A 13664-nucleotide genomic window follows, 5' to 3' on the forward strand; every position below is an offset into this window, starting at 1 on the left:
TTGCTTCTCACTGCCAACAGTATGTGTTTCTGCAGCTTAAAAAAATTCTTGGAACACCCATCATTGCGGTTAGACGATGGATTTAGTTTATGACTTGACATGTAAACCCAATTTTCACATTTACAAAAGAACTCCAGCCGTAATGTGTTGTCAGTGTCACATTCCTATAAGATCCAATCACTGAGAACTGTGAGTGTGTGTGGTATATATGTCTGACCCTATATGTGTGTGTGTGTGTGTCTTTTGCGGGTGTATAAATACCCTTAAGTGACTCCAGATGTCCCAAGGCAGCACGCCGGTGGGTCTCATTCAACAGCAGTTCTTTGACTCTGTTAATGCCTTGTATATAAACCTCCCATAACAACTCCCATTAGATACAAATTAAGAGCGTGGGTAGTATGGGCTTACGCTTGTGTGGGTGGTGCAGAAAGTGCACGTGTCTAATAGACTGTTTTTTCACATAATAACTTCCAAACAAGTCCAATTAATTTGCCAACTGGGAAATGTACAGATGGGGACAAAATCACATCATTTTCCTTCAACCTCCGTTCCACCAAGTTATCTCTCACTCCACCCTCTTTCCCCAAAGAGGCTTCAAGAGTGGAGAAATTCAGTTATACTGGGTGTTTCATGTAGTTTTGCGCCCGCAGACACGCTTTGTGAATATGAACACCAGTTTTCCACAGCCACACTGCACATGTTAATCTCAGCACTCCACAGCTGTGACACGCAGACGTGCACTTACTGGAAAGCCAGAGAAAACTGTTTTAGTTCATCAGGATGGAAAAGAGGAGTAACTGCATGATAACAGCGCGTGTGTGAGGGTGAAGCTGGCTGTGAGTCTGGTCTATACACTGTCTGTCTGCTCAGACAGAGATTTGTTTTTATCAGCAGACAGTCAGACCATGTAGGTGTCCAGATAAGATATCATGTCCTAATATGGCTTGGTTAGTCTCACTCACCACCAGAGACTGTTCAGGCTTTAAACTGTTCAAGCTACTCATCAGTGATGTTTTTTTCTTTCTTTCCTCCTCTACCTCTTTAGGTTCAGTAAAGTCAGACGGGAAGCCGATGGATAAGTCTCGGTTAGCAGTGAAGACCTCCGGCCTTCAGCGCTCATCTTCTGATGCTGGTAAAGACCACAGAAATGGCACCGGTGCTGTTGAGCAACGTAAACCTCCGTCTGGCCTGGTCAGGCCCTCAACTGGTGGAAACTTTGGCTTCAAAAAGCCTCCTACGGCTACCAGTAATGGCACAAACAATGCCAGTACGCCCGCTGTGATGAGTACAGGTGGCAGCGCCATACCCTGCGGCTCTGCAACTGTGGGGAAGATTCCTAAGACGTCGGGTATTCCCGTCAAACCAGGAGCTGGTGGTGGTGGAGGACGCAAGACAAGTCTAGATGTTTCAAACAGTGACCAGAGTGGTTTCCTATCTCCAAATGCCAGGACTTCCCTCCAGTATCGCTCTCTGCCTCGCCCAGCCAAGACGAGCACCCTGACTCTAACCCGGCCGAGCTCAGCTCGCCCAATGAGCACTACCATGGACACAGGCTCAGGGCTGATGAAACCCTCCACCACAGTACCCCAGGGCTCGAGGCTCAAAGAGCCCGCCTCAGGGCTTGGTTCTGGAACAGGGTTGAGTAAAGCAGGAGGTCGTGGGATCCCAAGTCCCAGTCCTGTGAATCAGACAGACAGAGAGAAAGAGAAAGAGAGGGCCAAAGCTAAAGCTGTAGTATCTGACTCTGAGTGTGGAGGTGGGTCTCTGAAAGGCAGCCCTGCTCAGACCCCCTCAGAGAACGGAGGGAAGATGCAGGGGCTGAGACCTCCCAGCAGTGGCAAGGGCATGGATCTGCCCTCACCCAACACACACAGGTACAGGGGTTCACATACTACCACCAAACACTGTGCAATTTCCCAGAATTTAACACACAAACACTTCCACAGACAAAACAAAGTATGAATAACCATTTAATATTGTCTTTCTCTGTCTTTAGGTTATCTGGGATGCGCAGCCTGGCAAAACCTTCATCCATGGCCCAGCTTGACAAGCTTAACTCCAACAGCTTAGAGATGGGAGTTCATGACTCCCTGCCACCTAAGATTCCTCCCTACTCCAAACTCCAGGACCTAGCCAGCTCGGTAGGCAGCTCCATTGGCCCCGGTCTGACCCCCAGCCCTGCCCCTTTACTCAATGTGAACTCTTCAGCCTGCTTCTCAAGCTCAGGGACTGGCTTGGGGCCCAGGCAGGTATCATCACTCGGGGTTGAAGGGAGCGCAGGAAGCACCTCTCCCCTGCTCTACCCTCGTCTGTCTGGGCTGCATCGCAGCCTGGAGTCACTGCCGCTCCAGATGAGTCTGGCCCCCGAGCCCCAGGAGAGGGAGAGGGAGAATTTGGTGAGAGGCTACACAACAATTGAGTCCAGAGACAAAGATAGACAGGAAGACAGAGGCCCTCCTGCCAGCTGGAGCTCTGGAAGTAAAGTCTCACTGTCTCTCATAGACAGGTAAGATACAATTCTACTGAAAGATAACCAATCACATCACACCGCACATGCTTGCAAAGGAGATGTTTTTTGCCATTCATGTTTGGTAATACTGCTATGTAGCGTCACCTACTGGACAGCTGAGGAACTGCACCATGTTTCATTGTTCAGGGAAGGCAGGCGTGATCATGGAAGGTCTTTGATATCTTATTCACTTTGTTCTGCACTACAATCATGAATTCCCCTCCCCTTATTGAGTGGGCAGGTGAAAAGGTGATTTGGTTGGCATTTAATGGTACAATTCTGCTCATACTGGAAAATTTTGACAGCAGTGGTATTTATAAAGAGCAAGAAACAACACCTATTCACACCTACAAAGACAACATAATAACAATCCACAAAAATGTCTTGACATGATGAGAATAAGAGTCATATATCAGAATTAATATAAGATATTGTTTATTTATTTAATTAATTAATTAATTAATCTTGCACTGTAATGAGGAGGCTAAAAATAAAATGTACCTTATAAACTCTAACAACAAGTTAAGGCAACCACATGCACACACACACACACACACACACACACACACACACACACACACAGACTGAGGGGTTTCTAGGCTATTATTACTACAGGCTTATTATCAGTGTTGTACCGGCCCCACTGACTGAAGTCATAATTACTGGCTGACACCAGCTGTCTGCCAGTCTTACTGTGCTTCTTTGTGCCCACTGCCTGTTCTTGAGAGTTTAATAACTCCCTGCATCGGTGGTTAAATAATGACATTGTTTAATCTCCGCAGTTCTCAGAAAGACAGAAACACGCTGCCAAAGAAAGGTTTAAGGTAAGTGGACGCACACATGCACCACACTCAGTCAGGCACTGATAGTATGACGCAATTTGGCCACAGTCCTTTAATTGCGCACATACAGAGATCCCATTGATAAGATCCTCAATGAATGACAGACTGTGTTAATCCTCATCATTCCTGTTAGTATTCTAATCGTCTTTTAGTCTCCTCAAAAGTGTATTTCATTGTGTCATTTTGGCAACTTCTTGTTTGTCTCTCCAATCACTGAAAAATATTGGTACTGTGTAACACTTTATTTGAACTCCTCTATTTACAGTAGCATTTAAAAGCACTCTATACACATTTAATATGTGATATTTTACAACACACTATAATGTGGCTGTAAACTGATATAAGGTATTTTTAAGTGTTTAGTAATGTAGTCAACAACTTTAATTCTTCCCATGAAGTGGTACTGAACTTTGAATAATGCATTTTATATTGTCTGACATTGGCATTAGTACACTTTTGCCATTAACATCACTGACTTTGTCCTCTCTCTGTGTAGTTTCAGCAGTGCTTCCCAGGTTGAGGAGGAAGGGAAGGAGAAAGGAGAGAGGAGACACTCTCATACTATTCTCAGTATGACAGACTCGCTTAATCTTCCATTGCTGTCCTCACCCACTTCCCTGCCCCGCACCTCTAAGACCAGTGTGGGTGAGTATATATATGCATTCACACACACATAGATGATGCTACTAAAACTATTTTTTTTTTACCGGCCATAAAACTCAGGGATCTCAGGGCTCCTGCATCCCAAAAACAATGACCTCTGTTACTTAAATTATATTAACTTATCTTTATGTTTTGTTTTTTGGATGGCTTAAAACCAGGAATGTGTAAGACGTACAAAAGGCACAAATCAGCAAGCTGCTTTGATTTCGTTCGCTAATGTACCAATAGGTACGGCGGACAGTGAGGGTCTCATCAGTCTCTGTTGGAACACATACAAAGCAATGTAAACCTGGCCCCTGGGGCCGGTGACCCTAATTTATTTTCTAGCCGAACCCAAAATCTACCGACATTTAGCGCTTGGCAGGTGTTAATTTTGGACCCTGTCTTTAACTCTCTTTCTTTAAACCCTCTGATTTCTTACTAGTACCCAGCCCAGTTGGTGGACCTCCGAGGATGACTCGATCCAACAGCATCCCGACACACGATGCCTCTCTGGAGCTGTATGGAGCGTCTCCACTGGGTAGCACACTGTCGCTGGCCGAAAGGCCTCGCAGCATGGGAATGGTTCGCTCTGGGTCCTTCAGGGACAAGGAGCCAGATGAGGGTGAGCCCACTGAATTATTTATTAGTTATACAACGTCCTGTTCATTGTTGTTGTGCAACTTTTCTTCTAATTAAACTTCTAATTAGGTTAATTTTGTTCCCCCTCATATTTTTCAGTTCATGGGTCCGTACTCTCCCTGGCATCCAATGCCTCGTCAAGCTACTCTTCGGTGAGTGTGGGCGGCATGCAGAATCAGGTAGCTACAGCTCAATATGTGGTGTGATGTGGGATGTGTTTATGTGTGAGTATGTGTGGATGTTTGTGTGTTATTGTCGTATGTTTTACACGTTAGAGACGAGAATTTCTCCCTTGGTCAGCCCAAATACTTTATTAGTCTCCTCTCCTCTCTTCTCCTCTCCTTTTGTCTTATCTAACATCTTGACTTTTATTCCCTCTGCTCCCAAAGGCTGAGGAAAGGATTCAGGGAGAGGTAGGCGTGTTCTTTGCTGCTCTTTCTTCTTCTCTGTCTCATTTCTGTCTTTTCATCCATCAGTCTCATCCCCATTGTCTGTGGGAGAACAAGTCTGTCATACCTTTCAAGAACAACATCCACTCACTTGTCACAGCTTTAATAACCTTATTTCTTTCAAAATTTAACAAGCCTGTTTTTTCTTCACAGCAAATCCGTAAACTGAGGAGGGAACTGGAATCATCCCAGGAGAAAGTGTCTAATCTCACTACACAGCTAACAGCAAACGTATGTTCTGTTTCCCTGTTAACTTTAACATTAACAAACATGACAATTATATTCAAATAGATATTTAATCTCTCATTGACAAGCAAGTTCAGTTTTGCATATTTTAAATGAAAAACCAAACCTAACAAAAAATGGCTAGGGCCTGTCATAATAAAAAAAATGCAGTAAAATCAGTCAATCAGTGCTTAAATAAGAAAAAATGCTACAATATGCAACCTTTCAGCTTGAGGCAACATAAGAATTTGTAGTAGCCCCTCCCTCTAATTTCACACCCTAATACTTGTCAATCATCTTGATGAACTGTCCACGTCAATGACATCTACCCTGAGGCAAAGGTAACTGACACTCATAAAGACACCACGAGTGCATGTGATAGCTGGCAGAGAAAGAGCAATGTCGGGGTGTTTTCAACCGTGTTCTTTTGTTTCTGTAAAAACACACATTGTACATTAAACTTCCTTCAGATTATGTTACCAGTTTATTGCTGCAGGAGTTATGCTATTACCAAAAAAAAGACCAAAAACAACAATGATTTGATCCTACTAACAGGTTTTTTTTTCTTTAAAAACCCATCACTGAGCCACATTGTTGCACTGGGTGACACGCTCCTTTATTATGATGGACATGGTATTTACTATTGCGCCAAATGTATTGTATATGCGTGTGTTTGTGTGTGTGTGTGGGTGTGTGTGTGGGTGTATATATATACATATATATATATATATATATATAAACTAAAAAATGATGTCACCAACCAATCCAATCCTCTCTCTTCCCTTCTTCACAACTCTATTTCTCACTCGTAGCAAGGAATTTACCCTTCATACAAAATAATAAAGAGACACAGAGAGAGGTTCAACATCCAAGCTGTAACATGTCGTACATAGATCATTTCTGTGCAGTCTTAGCTAATTTCTAATGCATGTGGGGCCTGAATAATGCTAACCTCCTCCTGAACCTCTCCCCAAGCCACTTAGCTTCGGTACACACATACACACTGTTAGGTGCCTTGCCTTCTCTCTCTACTCTACAAGGTTGTTTCTGTACGACCACCCTGTCAGCGTTTCCATGGGTCCAAGTGCAGAAATACAGCACAGGCATTATGCACGGCTTCATGCAGCACTCATCAATCAAATGTTTCTGTGTGTGTGTGTGTGTGTGTGTGTGTGTGTGTGTGTGTGTGTGTGTGTGTGTGTGTGTGTCCCCTGAGATTTTTTTTCATACTGTTTGACCTTATTATGCAAGGGCAGTGAAAAGCAAAACAGATGCACGGATCACAACATGATTATGTGCTGGATTAATGACTGGGCCGTACCCATTATTTTACTGTATTAATACATTCTATAAAGGAGAAAGGAAAGTAATTTTCCCTTCCTGCTCTGGGCTAAAATGGGTGTGTGTGAGAGAGAGATTAGGGAGGAGGTACATTTTCCACAGGAGACATCCTGTTCAGCCTTTGTGTGTTATTCAGCTTTTTAGCACCTCATATGTGCAAGATAAAGGGGCAGGGGAAATCTATTGAATCTGCCCCTGTATGGGTGTTGATTTCCAGTTTAATCTGAGATATAAATAGATATCAGTTTATTTAAATCTGTCTGTCTATTATTGACAATTTAAATTAAAAATAATTGTTGATTATGTCTTTCACCTTTTCCAAGCAGGCCAATCTGGTGGCTGCCTTTGAGCAAAGTTTGACACTGATGACCACTCGGCTGCAGAGTCTGTCAGTAAGCCACGAACAGAAGGTAACATCACATCCACACTTTCAACACAAACACACACAAACCTGAATTCCAGCCGCATTCCACCATTGTGCCCGTCTTATTAGCAGCCAGTTAAGAACAGGCAGCGTTGTGCTAACATGGAGCGAGGTGACTTTGATCACAGCCTGCAGTTGAGGAGTTGAATGTAGGTTAGAGGCCCAGGCTGCAGCCCCACAGGGTGACTTAGTGTGGGAAGAAAACAGAGCATCAGTGAAAAACAAACTTCAATTTGGGCTGAATGATAAGTGCAAAGAGCTTGCACGTGCACTCACACCAAACATCACATTCCTGCATTCTTCAGCCTTTGGATATGTTTTGGTGCGAATAAATTGATCAGTGCCCGAGGCAGTGTTCAGTGTTCAGTGTGTGTGTGTGTGTGTGTGTGTGTGTGTGTGTGTGTGTGTGTCTGTGTCTGTGTGTGTGTGTATAAATGTGAGGAGTTTCTCTTAGTGCTTCATGCCTTGATGCTCTCACTGAAAGGCCTGTCTCGACCGCTCCAGAAAAAGTCTTTGTTGTTTGTGCCAGCGCACTGACCTGTGCAGCTCAGCCTGGAGCACAGGCTCTTTAACCTTGAGGAGATGGGCCGTGCAGCTCTATTTAGAGTGGAGTGGGATCGACTTTAGCACACAATGAGCAGCACAGAGGGGCTCTGTTGTTCTCGACTCTTTGTCCTTTTGAATTGATAACATGTGAAGAGGCTCAAGCCCACCAGGTGTATCAGCTCATGCTGTGGGTTTGAGTCGTAGTGTTTGACTAAAACATCAGACAATACTCCTCCTCCCCCCCAAAAATCTGCAAATATATCAGTGTCTATTGTAGATAGACATTTTTTTTTTTAAATGACCATTTCCAGAACCATGTAGCCAAGCCATTGATTATTTTAAAATCAAAATCAATCTCAATTTGTCGTATACGTATATTATTATACAAATACAGTGTGTAGTGAAATACAACAGTCACAATGTGTTTTAGAAATGATTTACGAAATGTAGCACTAGAATGTGTAAAAAAGTAATTTATAAAAAGAATAATAATATTATATATAGATAATTGTAATAAATTAATGTAGATTTAAGTTACAATTAATATATATATAAAAAAAGAATAAAGAGATGTGGTAGCATTGAACTGAAATGAGCATGAATGAGGTAATGATGGACAATGAATTTAAACATGAGTGAAGTGGTGATGAACTATTCATCACTTTGAGGAATACTTCTACAACTGTCTATTACCAGAAGCATTTTCTGAGCTGACCTCGTTTTCTGTGTAATGCAGAGAATAGACAACACAGCAACACAAGCTGGCTGACTGACATGTATTAAATGTTTGTGTAGGACTCAGAGCTGATGGACCTGAGGGAGACCATCGAAGCTCTAAGGGCCAAGAATGAAGAAGCCCAGGCTGTCATACACGGAGCCTTAAACAACCCAGATAACATGAAAGGTTTGGAGTTTGACCAGTTAATGTTTCTGCTTTTCTTCTTCCTTTGTCTCTCTGCACTTCTGCCAGCGTCTCTGCACATTTGCCTCTTTTGATGTCGCGTTTTTTCCTGTTCATTAGACATGCAAATCCGACGTCAGAACTCATGTGAGAGCATCTCCAGTCTCAACAGCCTGACCAGTATGTCGAGTTTGGGAAGCTTAAAGGACCAAGATGCCAAGAAGAAGAAGAAAAAGAGCTGGGTAAGAACTCACCCTGCTTCTGAGGCAATGTTTGGTCAATGCTCAGTTCATTCTCCGCAGTGATAATGACATAGCAGCAACAGTATGACCAGTCTCTCCCTCCTCTGTGTTGTGTTATTTTTCTGTTTTAGGTCTTTGAGGTGAGTGCAAATATTGTGTCCCTATAAAGCCTCTATAATTTTCTCTCATACAGCATGATGGACCATCTAAAGCTGCAACGCTATACTATCAGATATCCTCCATCTCTGCTCATTGACCTCCTAGACTACTGATTGGCTGCCTGTTCTGTGAAAATTACATTTGAATGGTTGGCTGTAATTCAGTTAGAGTGGCAATCAGCAGACATGATGTCCCATAAACAGTTAAATCATCAAAGTTTATTAAATTTTTTTCTATTATGTTTCTCCTCGTTTACACCATGCGTTATTGTGTATTTTGTCCTTGAGTAAAATTTTGTACAGCCTTACCAAGTAACCCTGACGCAGCAGCTGGGTACTAAATCTGCAAAACACAGACTTTAACTTATTATTAGCAGAACATTTCTGGAAGCTTAAAGTAATAGTTTGTCATATTGGGAAATACACTTATTTGCTCTCATTTAGTAGTAACTTTCTGGAGTCCCTGCTGGTTGCCTGGCATGACAAGACACCAGGAAGTGAGTTTTAGAGGTGCTGGTAGACCAGGCTTGCTGTTTCCCCCTGGTTCCAGTCATTATGCTAAGCTAATTGCCTGTTGGCTTCAGCTTCTTATTTAACAGACAGATATGAGTGGCATCAATCCTCTCAACTCACTCACGGCAGGAAAGCGAATAAGCATTTCCCATGATGACAAACCATTGCCTTAATGTTTAGCATGTGTCAAATTAACAATGCTAACACCTCCTCCTCTTTTTTTTTTACCTTTCTTAGTAGAAAATGGTGTAATCCAGTGAATATTGGTTCAGTTCTCTGTCTTTCCTTCCTCTGTGTAGCTGAGGAGCTCCTTCAACAAGGCATTCAGCATTAAGAAAGGATCCAAAACGTACTCCGACATTGAGGAAATCGCCACCCCCGACTCCTCAGCTCCCAACTCCCCAAAGATGCTTCATGAGGGGTTAGAAGGAGTAGAAATCCAGCACTCATCCCTTAAATCCTCTGCATCTGCCACCTCCTCTGTGTAAGTACACAAACAAGTTACTTCAGCTCTTAGCTCAGTAGTGAGACAGCTAGTTCAGTCTTCATGGATGTCTGGCTCTTATGACTGCATCTTGTCCCCTCTAGGATCATGGAGACTACAGAAGAGGGAGACATTGAGGAAACGGCGGTATCAGAGCTACGCTCAGAACTCTGGGTGAAGGAGAGAGAACTGACAGACATCCGACTGGAGGCCTTAAGCTCTGCACATCAGCTGGAGCAGCTCCGAGAAGCAATGAACAGCATGCAGGTTTGTTTTTCCTCTATGTACATGTTGAATAAAGCATACTGTATACCTTAAGTATAAATAATATTGCATTTTTGTGTTAATATAACTTGTATTTAAAGTATTTTTTACCTGCCTGTGTCCTAGTCAACGGTGGAGGACCTGAAGGCGGAGAATGACCACTTGAAAACAGGAAGTCAGCTAAATCTTCCTGGCATCGGTCCCACCTCTTCCACTTCCCAGCCTTCAGGCCTGGCCTCACTCCTGGGGCCCTCACTGAGGCAGCCGATGAGTATGTCCCTCACCAAGTCCTTCAGCCTCAGTCTGAATGATTGTAAAGATCCAGGTAAGACACAAACAGAATTTAACCTATTTTTAGTTGTACGTGCACTTGTATGCATACAAGTTGTATTTCTGTGTTTCTTTCATCGTTTTTTTTTCCCCCTTTTCCCTTCTTACTCTTTCAGATGTGTCTCCAGTTGAAATGTTGAGTGTGTCTTCCCAGCTGGATGAGGTGTCTGCACGAGTACTGGTCCGCATTGCAGATCAAGCAGAGGTAAACGCAGAACACCTTTAATTGCCCCAATGTCAACAGCTTTAAATCGAACAGCTGTAAGATTGTGTACTCTTTCTCTTTCCCTCCCTCTTTCTCTGTAGGACAGTAAACAGCAGCAGGAGTACTTCCTGGGCTCAGTGCTGGTCAGTGCGAGGACCGACTGGGCCTGTCTCGACTCTCTTATAGCTAAAACCTTCAAGGTAAGTCAATGCTTGTCCTCTGTCACTGTGTACACATTAGTGGTTCTAACTAATACTATAGCTGTGATTTGATAGATTAGTCCTTGCTTATTTTCTTTCTTTTTTGTTTTCGCCAGGGCTACCTGACTCAAGTGGACCCGACAGCCAGCCTGGGTCTTTCCTGTGATTCTCTGCACATGTACCAGCTGAGCCAGGGAGGGCAGAGGCTGATAGGAGGGGACAAACCTCAAGCCTCACCTTATCGTTGTATCGGCAGTGGTTCAGCTCGAATATTTGTCACCTTGAAAGGTTAGTGAGTGTCCTTGACTGATAGTAGAAACAACACTAGTAGTTGTGCTTAAAATTGGGGATGAGGTTTCAAAACAGTCCATGCCTCCCTCTGGATTACCTTTTGAAGATAACTCCACTTTGACAAAAAAATTAAATAAAGACAACAATAGCACAATTGTGATGGATTGCCTCCCTCAAGCAAGATTCAATTTCATTTTCCCACCATGCAAACATTAATAGAAACCATTTTATGTCCAGATGGTAGGACATTTTAAAAGGTAAACTTTAAGAGCTGATGTTGTGCTTTTGATTTAATAAATAAAAGTAAATTTTTTTTGTACGACTTGTAAATCAAATTGCTTCTCCTCACCGCCTCCCCTGTGTCTTCCTCTCTACAGGTCTTAGAGAAAAATGTGTTGACTCACTGGTGTTTGAGACTATGATTCCTAAGCCGATGATGCTGCACTACATCAGCTTGCTGCTGAAGCACAGGCGTCTGGTTCTGTCTGGGCCCAGCGGGACGGGAAAGACTTACTTGGCTCAGCGTCTGGCTCACTACCTCCTGCAACGCAGCCGGACTGACTCATCTGAGGCTGACCAGGAGACCTGCGTCCTGGGTCGTAGCGCTGCAGTCACCTTCAACATGCATCGTCAGACGCAGAAGGTAACACTCAACTCGACTCGGGATTTTTGTCAGCCAGTTATCTCCAAGTACGAAAATACAAAAATACGAATTTATACACACCTTTCATTACTTTCACAGGAGTTGCAGTTGTTTCTGTCCGATCTAGCAAACCAGATCGACAGAGAGAATGGAGGAGAACTCCCGCTGGTTGTTATTATAGATGACATTAGTGACTCAGCAGCCATCACCGAGCTTGTGAATGGAGCGCTCACCTGCAAGTATCACAAATGGTGAGTCACTTCAAACTGCTGTAGTATTTCACAAAAGAGTTACCAATATTGGGTTCATGAAAGTAAATATTTGTCTCTGTTGATGTTTCAGTCCTTACATCATTGGAACAACCAATCAGCCTGTGAAGATGTCATCAAACCACGGACTGCACCTTAGCTTCAGGTGAGCACAAAATGTTTAAAATCAGTCCTTCTTACTTTGAGACACTATTAAATACAAAATGAAGCTAATAAGTAATGTAAAAGTAACATTTCTTGTACGTGACCACAGGATGGTAACGTTCTCAAACAATGTGGAACCGGCTAACGGGTTCCTGCTGAGGTACCTGCACCGTAAAGCAGTGGAAGCCTACCAGGAGAAGGAGCAGGACTCCGCACGCCACCAGGCTCTCATTCGCGTACTGGACTGGGTCCCTCAGCTCTGGTACCACCTCCACACTTTCCTGGAGAAGCACAGCACTTCAGACTTCCTCATAGGTGAGAGATGGCAGACACACGATTAGGGAACTGGGGTGATCTGAAACAGGAAGTCAGTTAACATGACATTTTTGCTTCCTCAGGTCCCTGTTTCTTCCTGTCGTGCCCAGTATCAGTGGCAGAGTTCAGGCAGTGGTTCATTGACCTGTGGAACCACTCCATCATACCGTACCTGCAGGAGGGAGCCAAAGATGGCATCAAGGTGAACACTCACACGGACATTCTCCAAAGTGTAACATTAGTGGTAACTCTTCAGATGTTGTTCTTACAACATATTTCTGTCTGTCCTCCCAGGTGCACGGCCAGAAGTCGGTATGGGAGGATCCCGTGGAGTGGGTGAGAGGGACTCTCCCTTGGCCCAATGCACAGCAGGACCAGTCCAAGCTCTTTCACCTACCTCCCCCCAGTATAGGTACATCTAGTGAGGAGAAGAAGCCCCCCAAAGATACACCTGCACCCAGCACACTGGAGTCAGACCCACTGGTGAGAGTGAAGGTTTCTATTGAGATGGGGGAAGAAAGTATGCATAGCTGTGAAAGTGTGCAATTCGGTCATCAGATGTCTGTTAATCAGTCTGACTAAGGGGGATGTTTTCCCTTTTATAGGTTCTAAACAGTCAAATTGTGTTTCTATTAACTGAAGGACTCCACTAAAGTTGTGCACAGATTCAAATTTGCATGTTTGACCTCATGCAATATTTATTTTAAGGTTGTTCAGAGGCACAATATACAGTAAGAGGAAATGGAAATTCATACAAATAGGCGCTGCGCTTGGTTTGTGACCACTGAGGGTGAGCAAATTGTGACTGAGGTTTCCCTCAGGTTTGCCTTTTAAAATTTGCAGCTCTGCTTTATTTTATTTTTATTGGACACACACAGAGGATGAGCGAGTTCAAGCCACTTCAGAGCAGTTGGTGAAAGAGAAAAACACCTACACTACACTACTATGTGTTTTTTTCTGACCTTTAATGGCTCACAGCATGTCCAGAGCAGTGTGAAACAAGTAAAGCAGCCAGTAGTGGGGATCCATTACATAGACTGTTGTATTATATTATGAATGTTTAAACATTTTATAATAAACCTTAT

At 43.4% G+C, this 13664-nt stretch overlaps 1 protein-coding gene across 17 annotated transcripts in view; it reads left to right on the top strand.

Annotated features, from left to right (window-relative positions):
• Positions 1 to 13664, top strand: part of LOC127377892 (neuron navigator 1) — an 85232-nt gene that overhangs the window by 68251 nt on the left and 3317 nt on the right. For 8 of the 17 annotated variants that reach the window (XM_051426176.1, XM_051426174.1, XM_051426183.1 and 5 more), the window contains 23 exons: positions 1046 to 1874; positions 1997 to 2506; positions 3292 to 3333; positions 3848 to 3996; positions 4439 to 4618; positions 4735 to 4814; positions 5025 to 5048; positions 5238 to 5315; positions 6974 to 7060; positions 8416 to 8524; positions 8642 to 8763; positions 9734 to 9918; positions 10023 to 10185; positions 10309 to 10507; positions 10629 to 10717; positions 10819 to 10917; positions 11034 to 11205; positions 11586 to 11851; positions 11951 to 12102; positions 12194 to 12265; positions 12374 to 12579; positions 12663 to 12781; positions 12874 to 13062. In XM_051426176.1, coding sequence (XP_051282136.1) covers positions 1046 to 1874; positions 1997 to 2506; positions 3292 to 3333; positions 3848 to 3996; positions 4439 to 4618; positions 4735 to 4814; positions 5025 to 5048; positions 5238 to 5315; positions 6974 to 7060; positions 8416 to 8524; positions 8642 to 8763; positions 9734 to 9918; positions 10023 to 10185; positions 10309 to 10507; positions 10629 to 10717; positions 10819 to 10917; positions 11034 to 11205; positions 11586 to 11851; positions 11951 to 12102; positions 12194 to 12265; positions 12374 to 12579; positions 12663 to 12781; positions 12874 to 13062 — 4121 coding nt within the window. The remainder of the gene's footprint in view (positions 1 to 1045; positions 1875 to 1996; positions 2507 to 3291; positions 3334 to 3847; positions 3997 to 4438; positions 4619 to 4734; positions 4815 to 5024; positions 5049 to 5237; positions 5316 to 6973; positions 7061 to 8415; positions 8525 to 8641; positions 8764 to 9733; positions 9919 to 10022; positions 10186 to 10308; positions 10508 to 10628; positions 10718 to 10818; positions 10918 to 11033; positions 11206 to 11585; positions 11852 to 11950; positions 12103 to 12193; positions 12266 to 12373; positions 12580 to 12662; positions 12782 to 12873; positions 13063 to 13664) is intronic. The other 9 variants (XM_051426181.1, XM_051426191.1, XM_051426179.1 and 6 more) reach the window with 7 other exon arrangements.

This window comes from Dicentrarchus labrax, unplaced genomic scaffold (genome assembly GCF_905237075.1).
Source record: "Dicentrarchus labrax unplaced genomic scaffold, dlabrax2021, whole genome shotgun sequence".
Classification (NCBI taxonomy): domain Eukaryota; kingdom Metazoa; phylum Chordata; class Actinopteri; family Moronidae; genus Dicentrarchus; species Dicentrarchus labrax.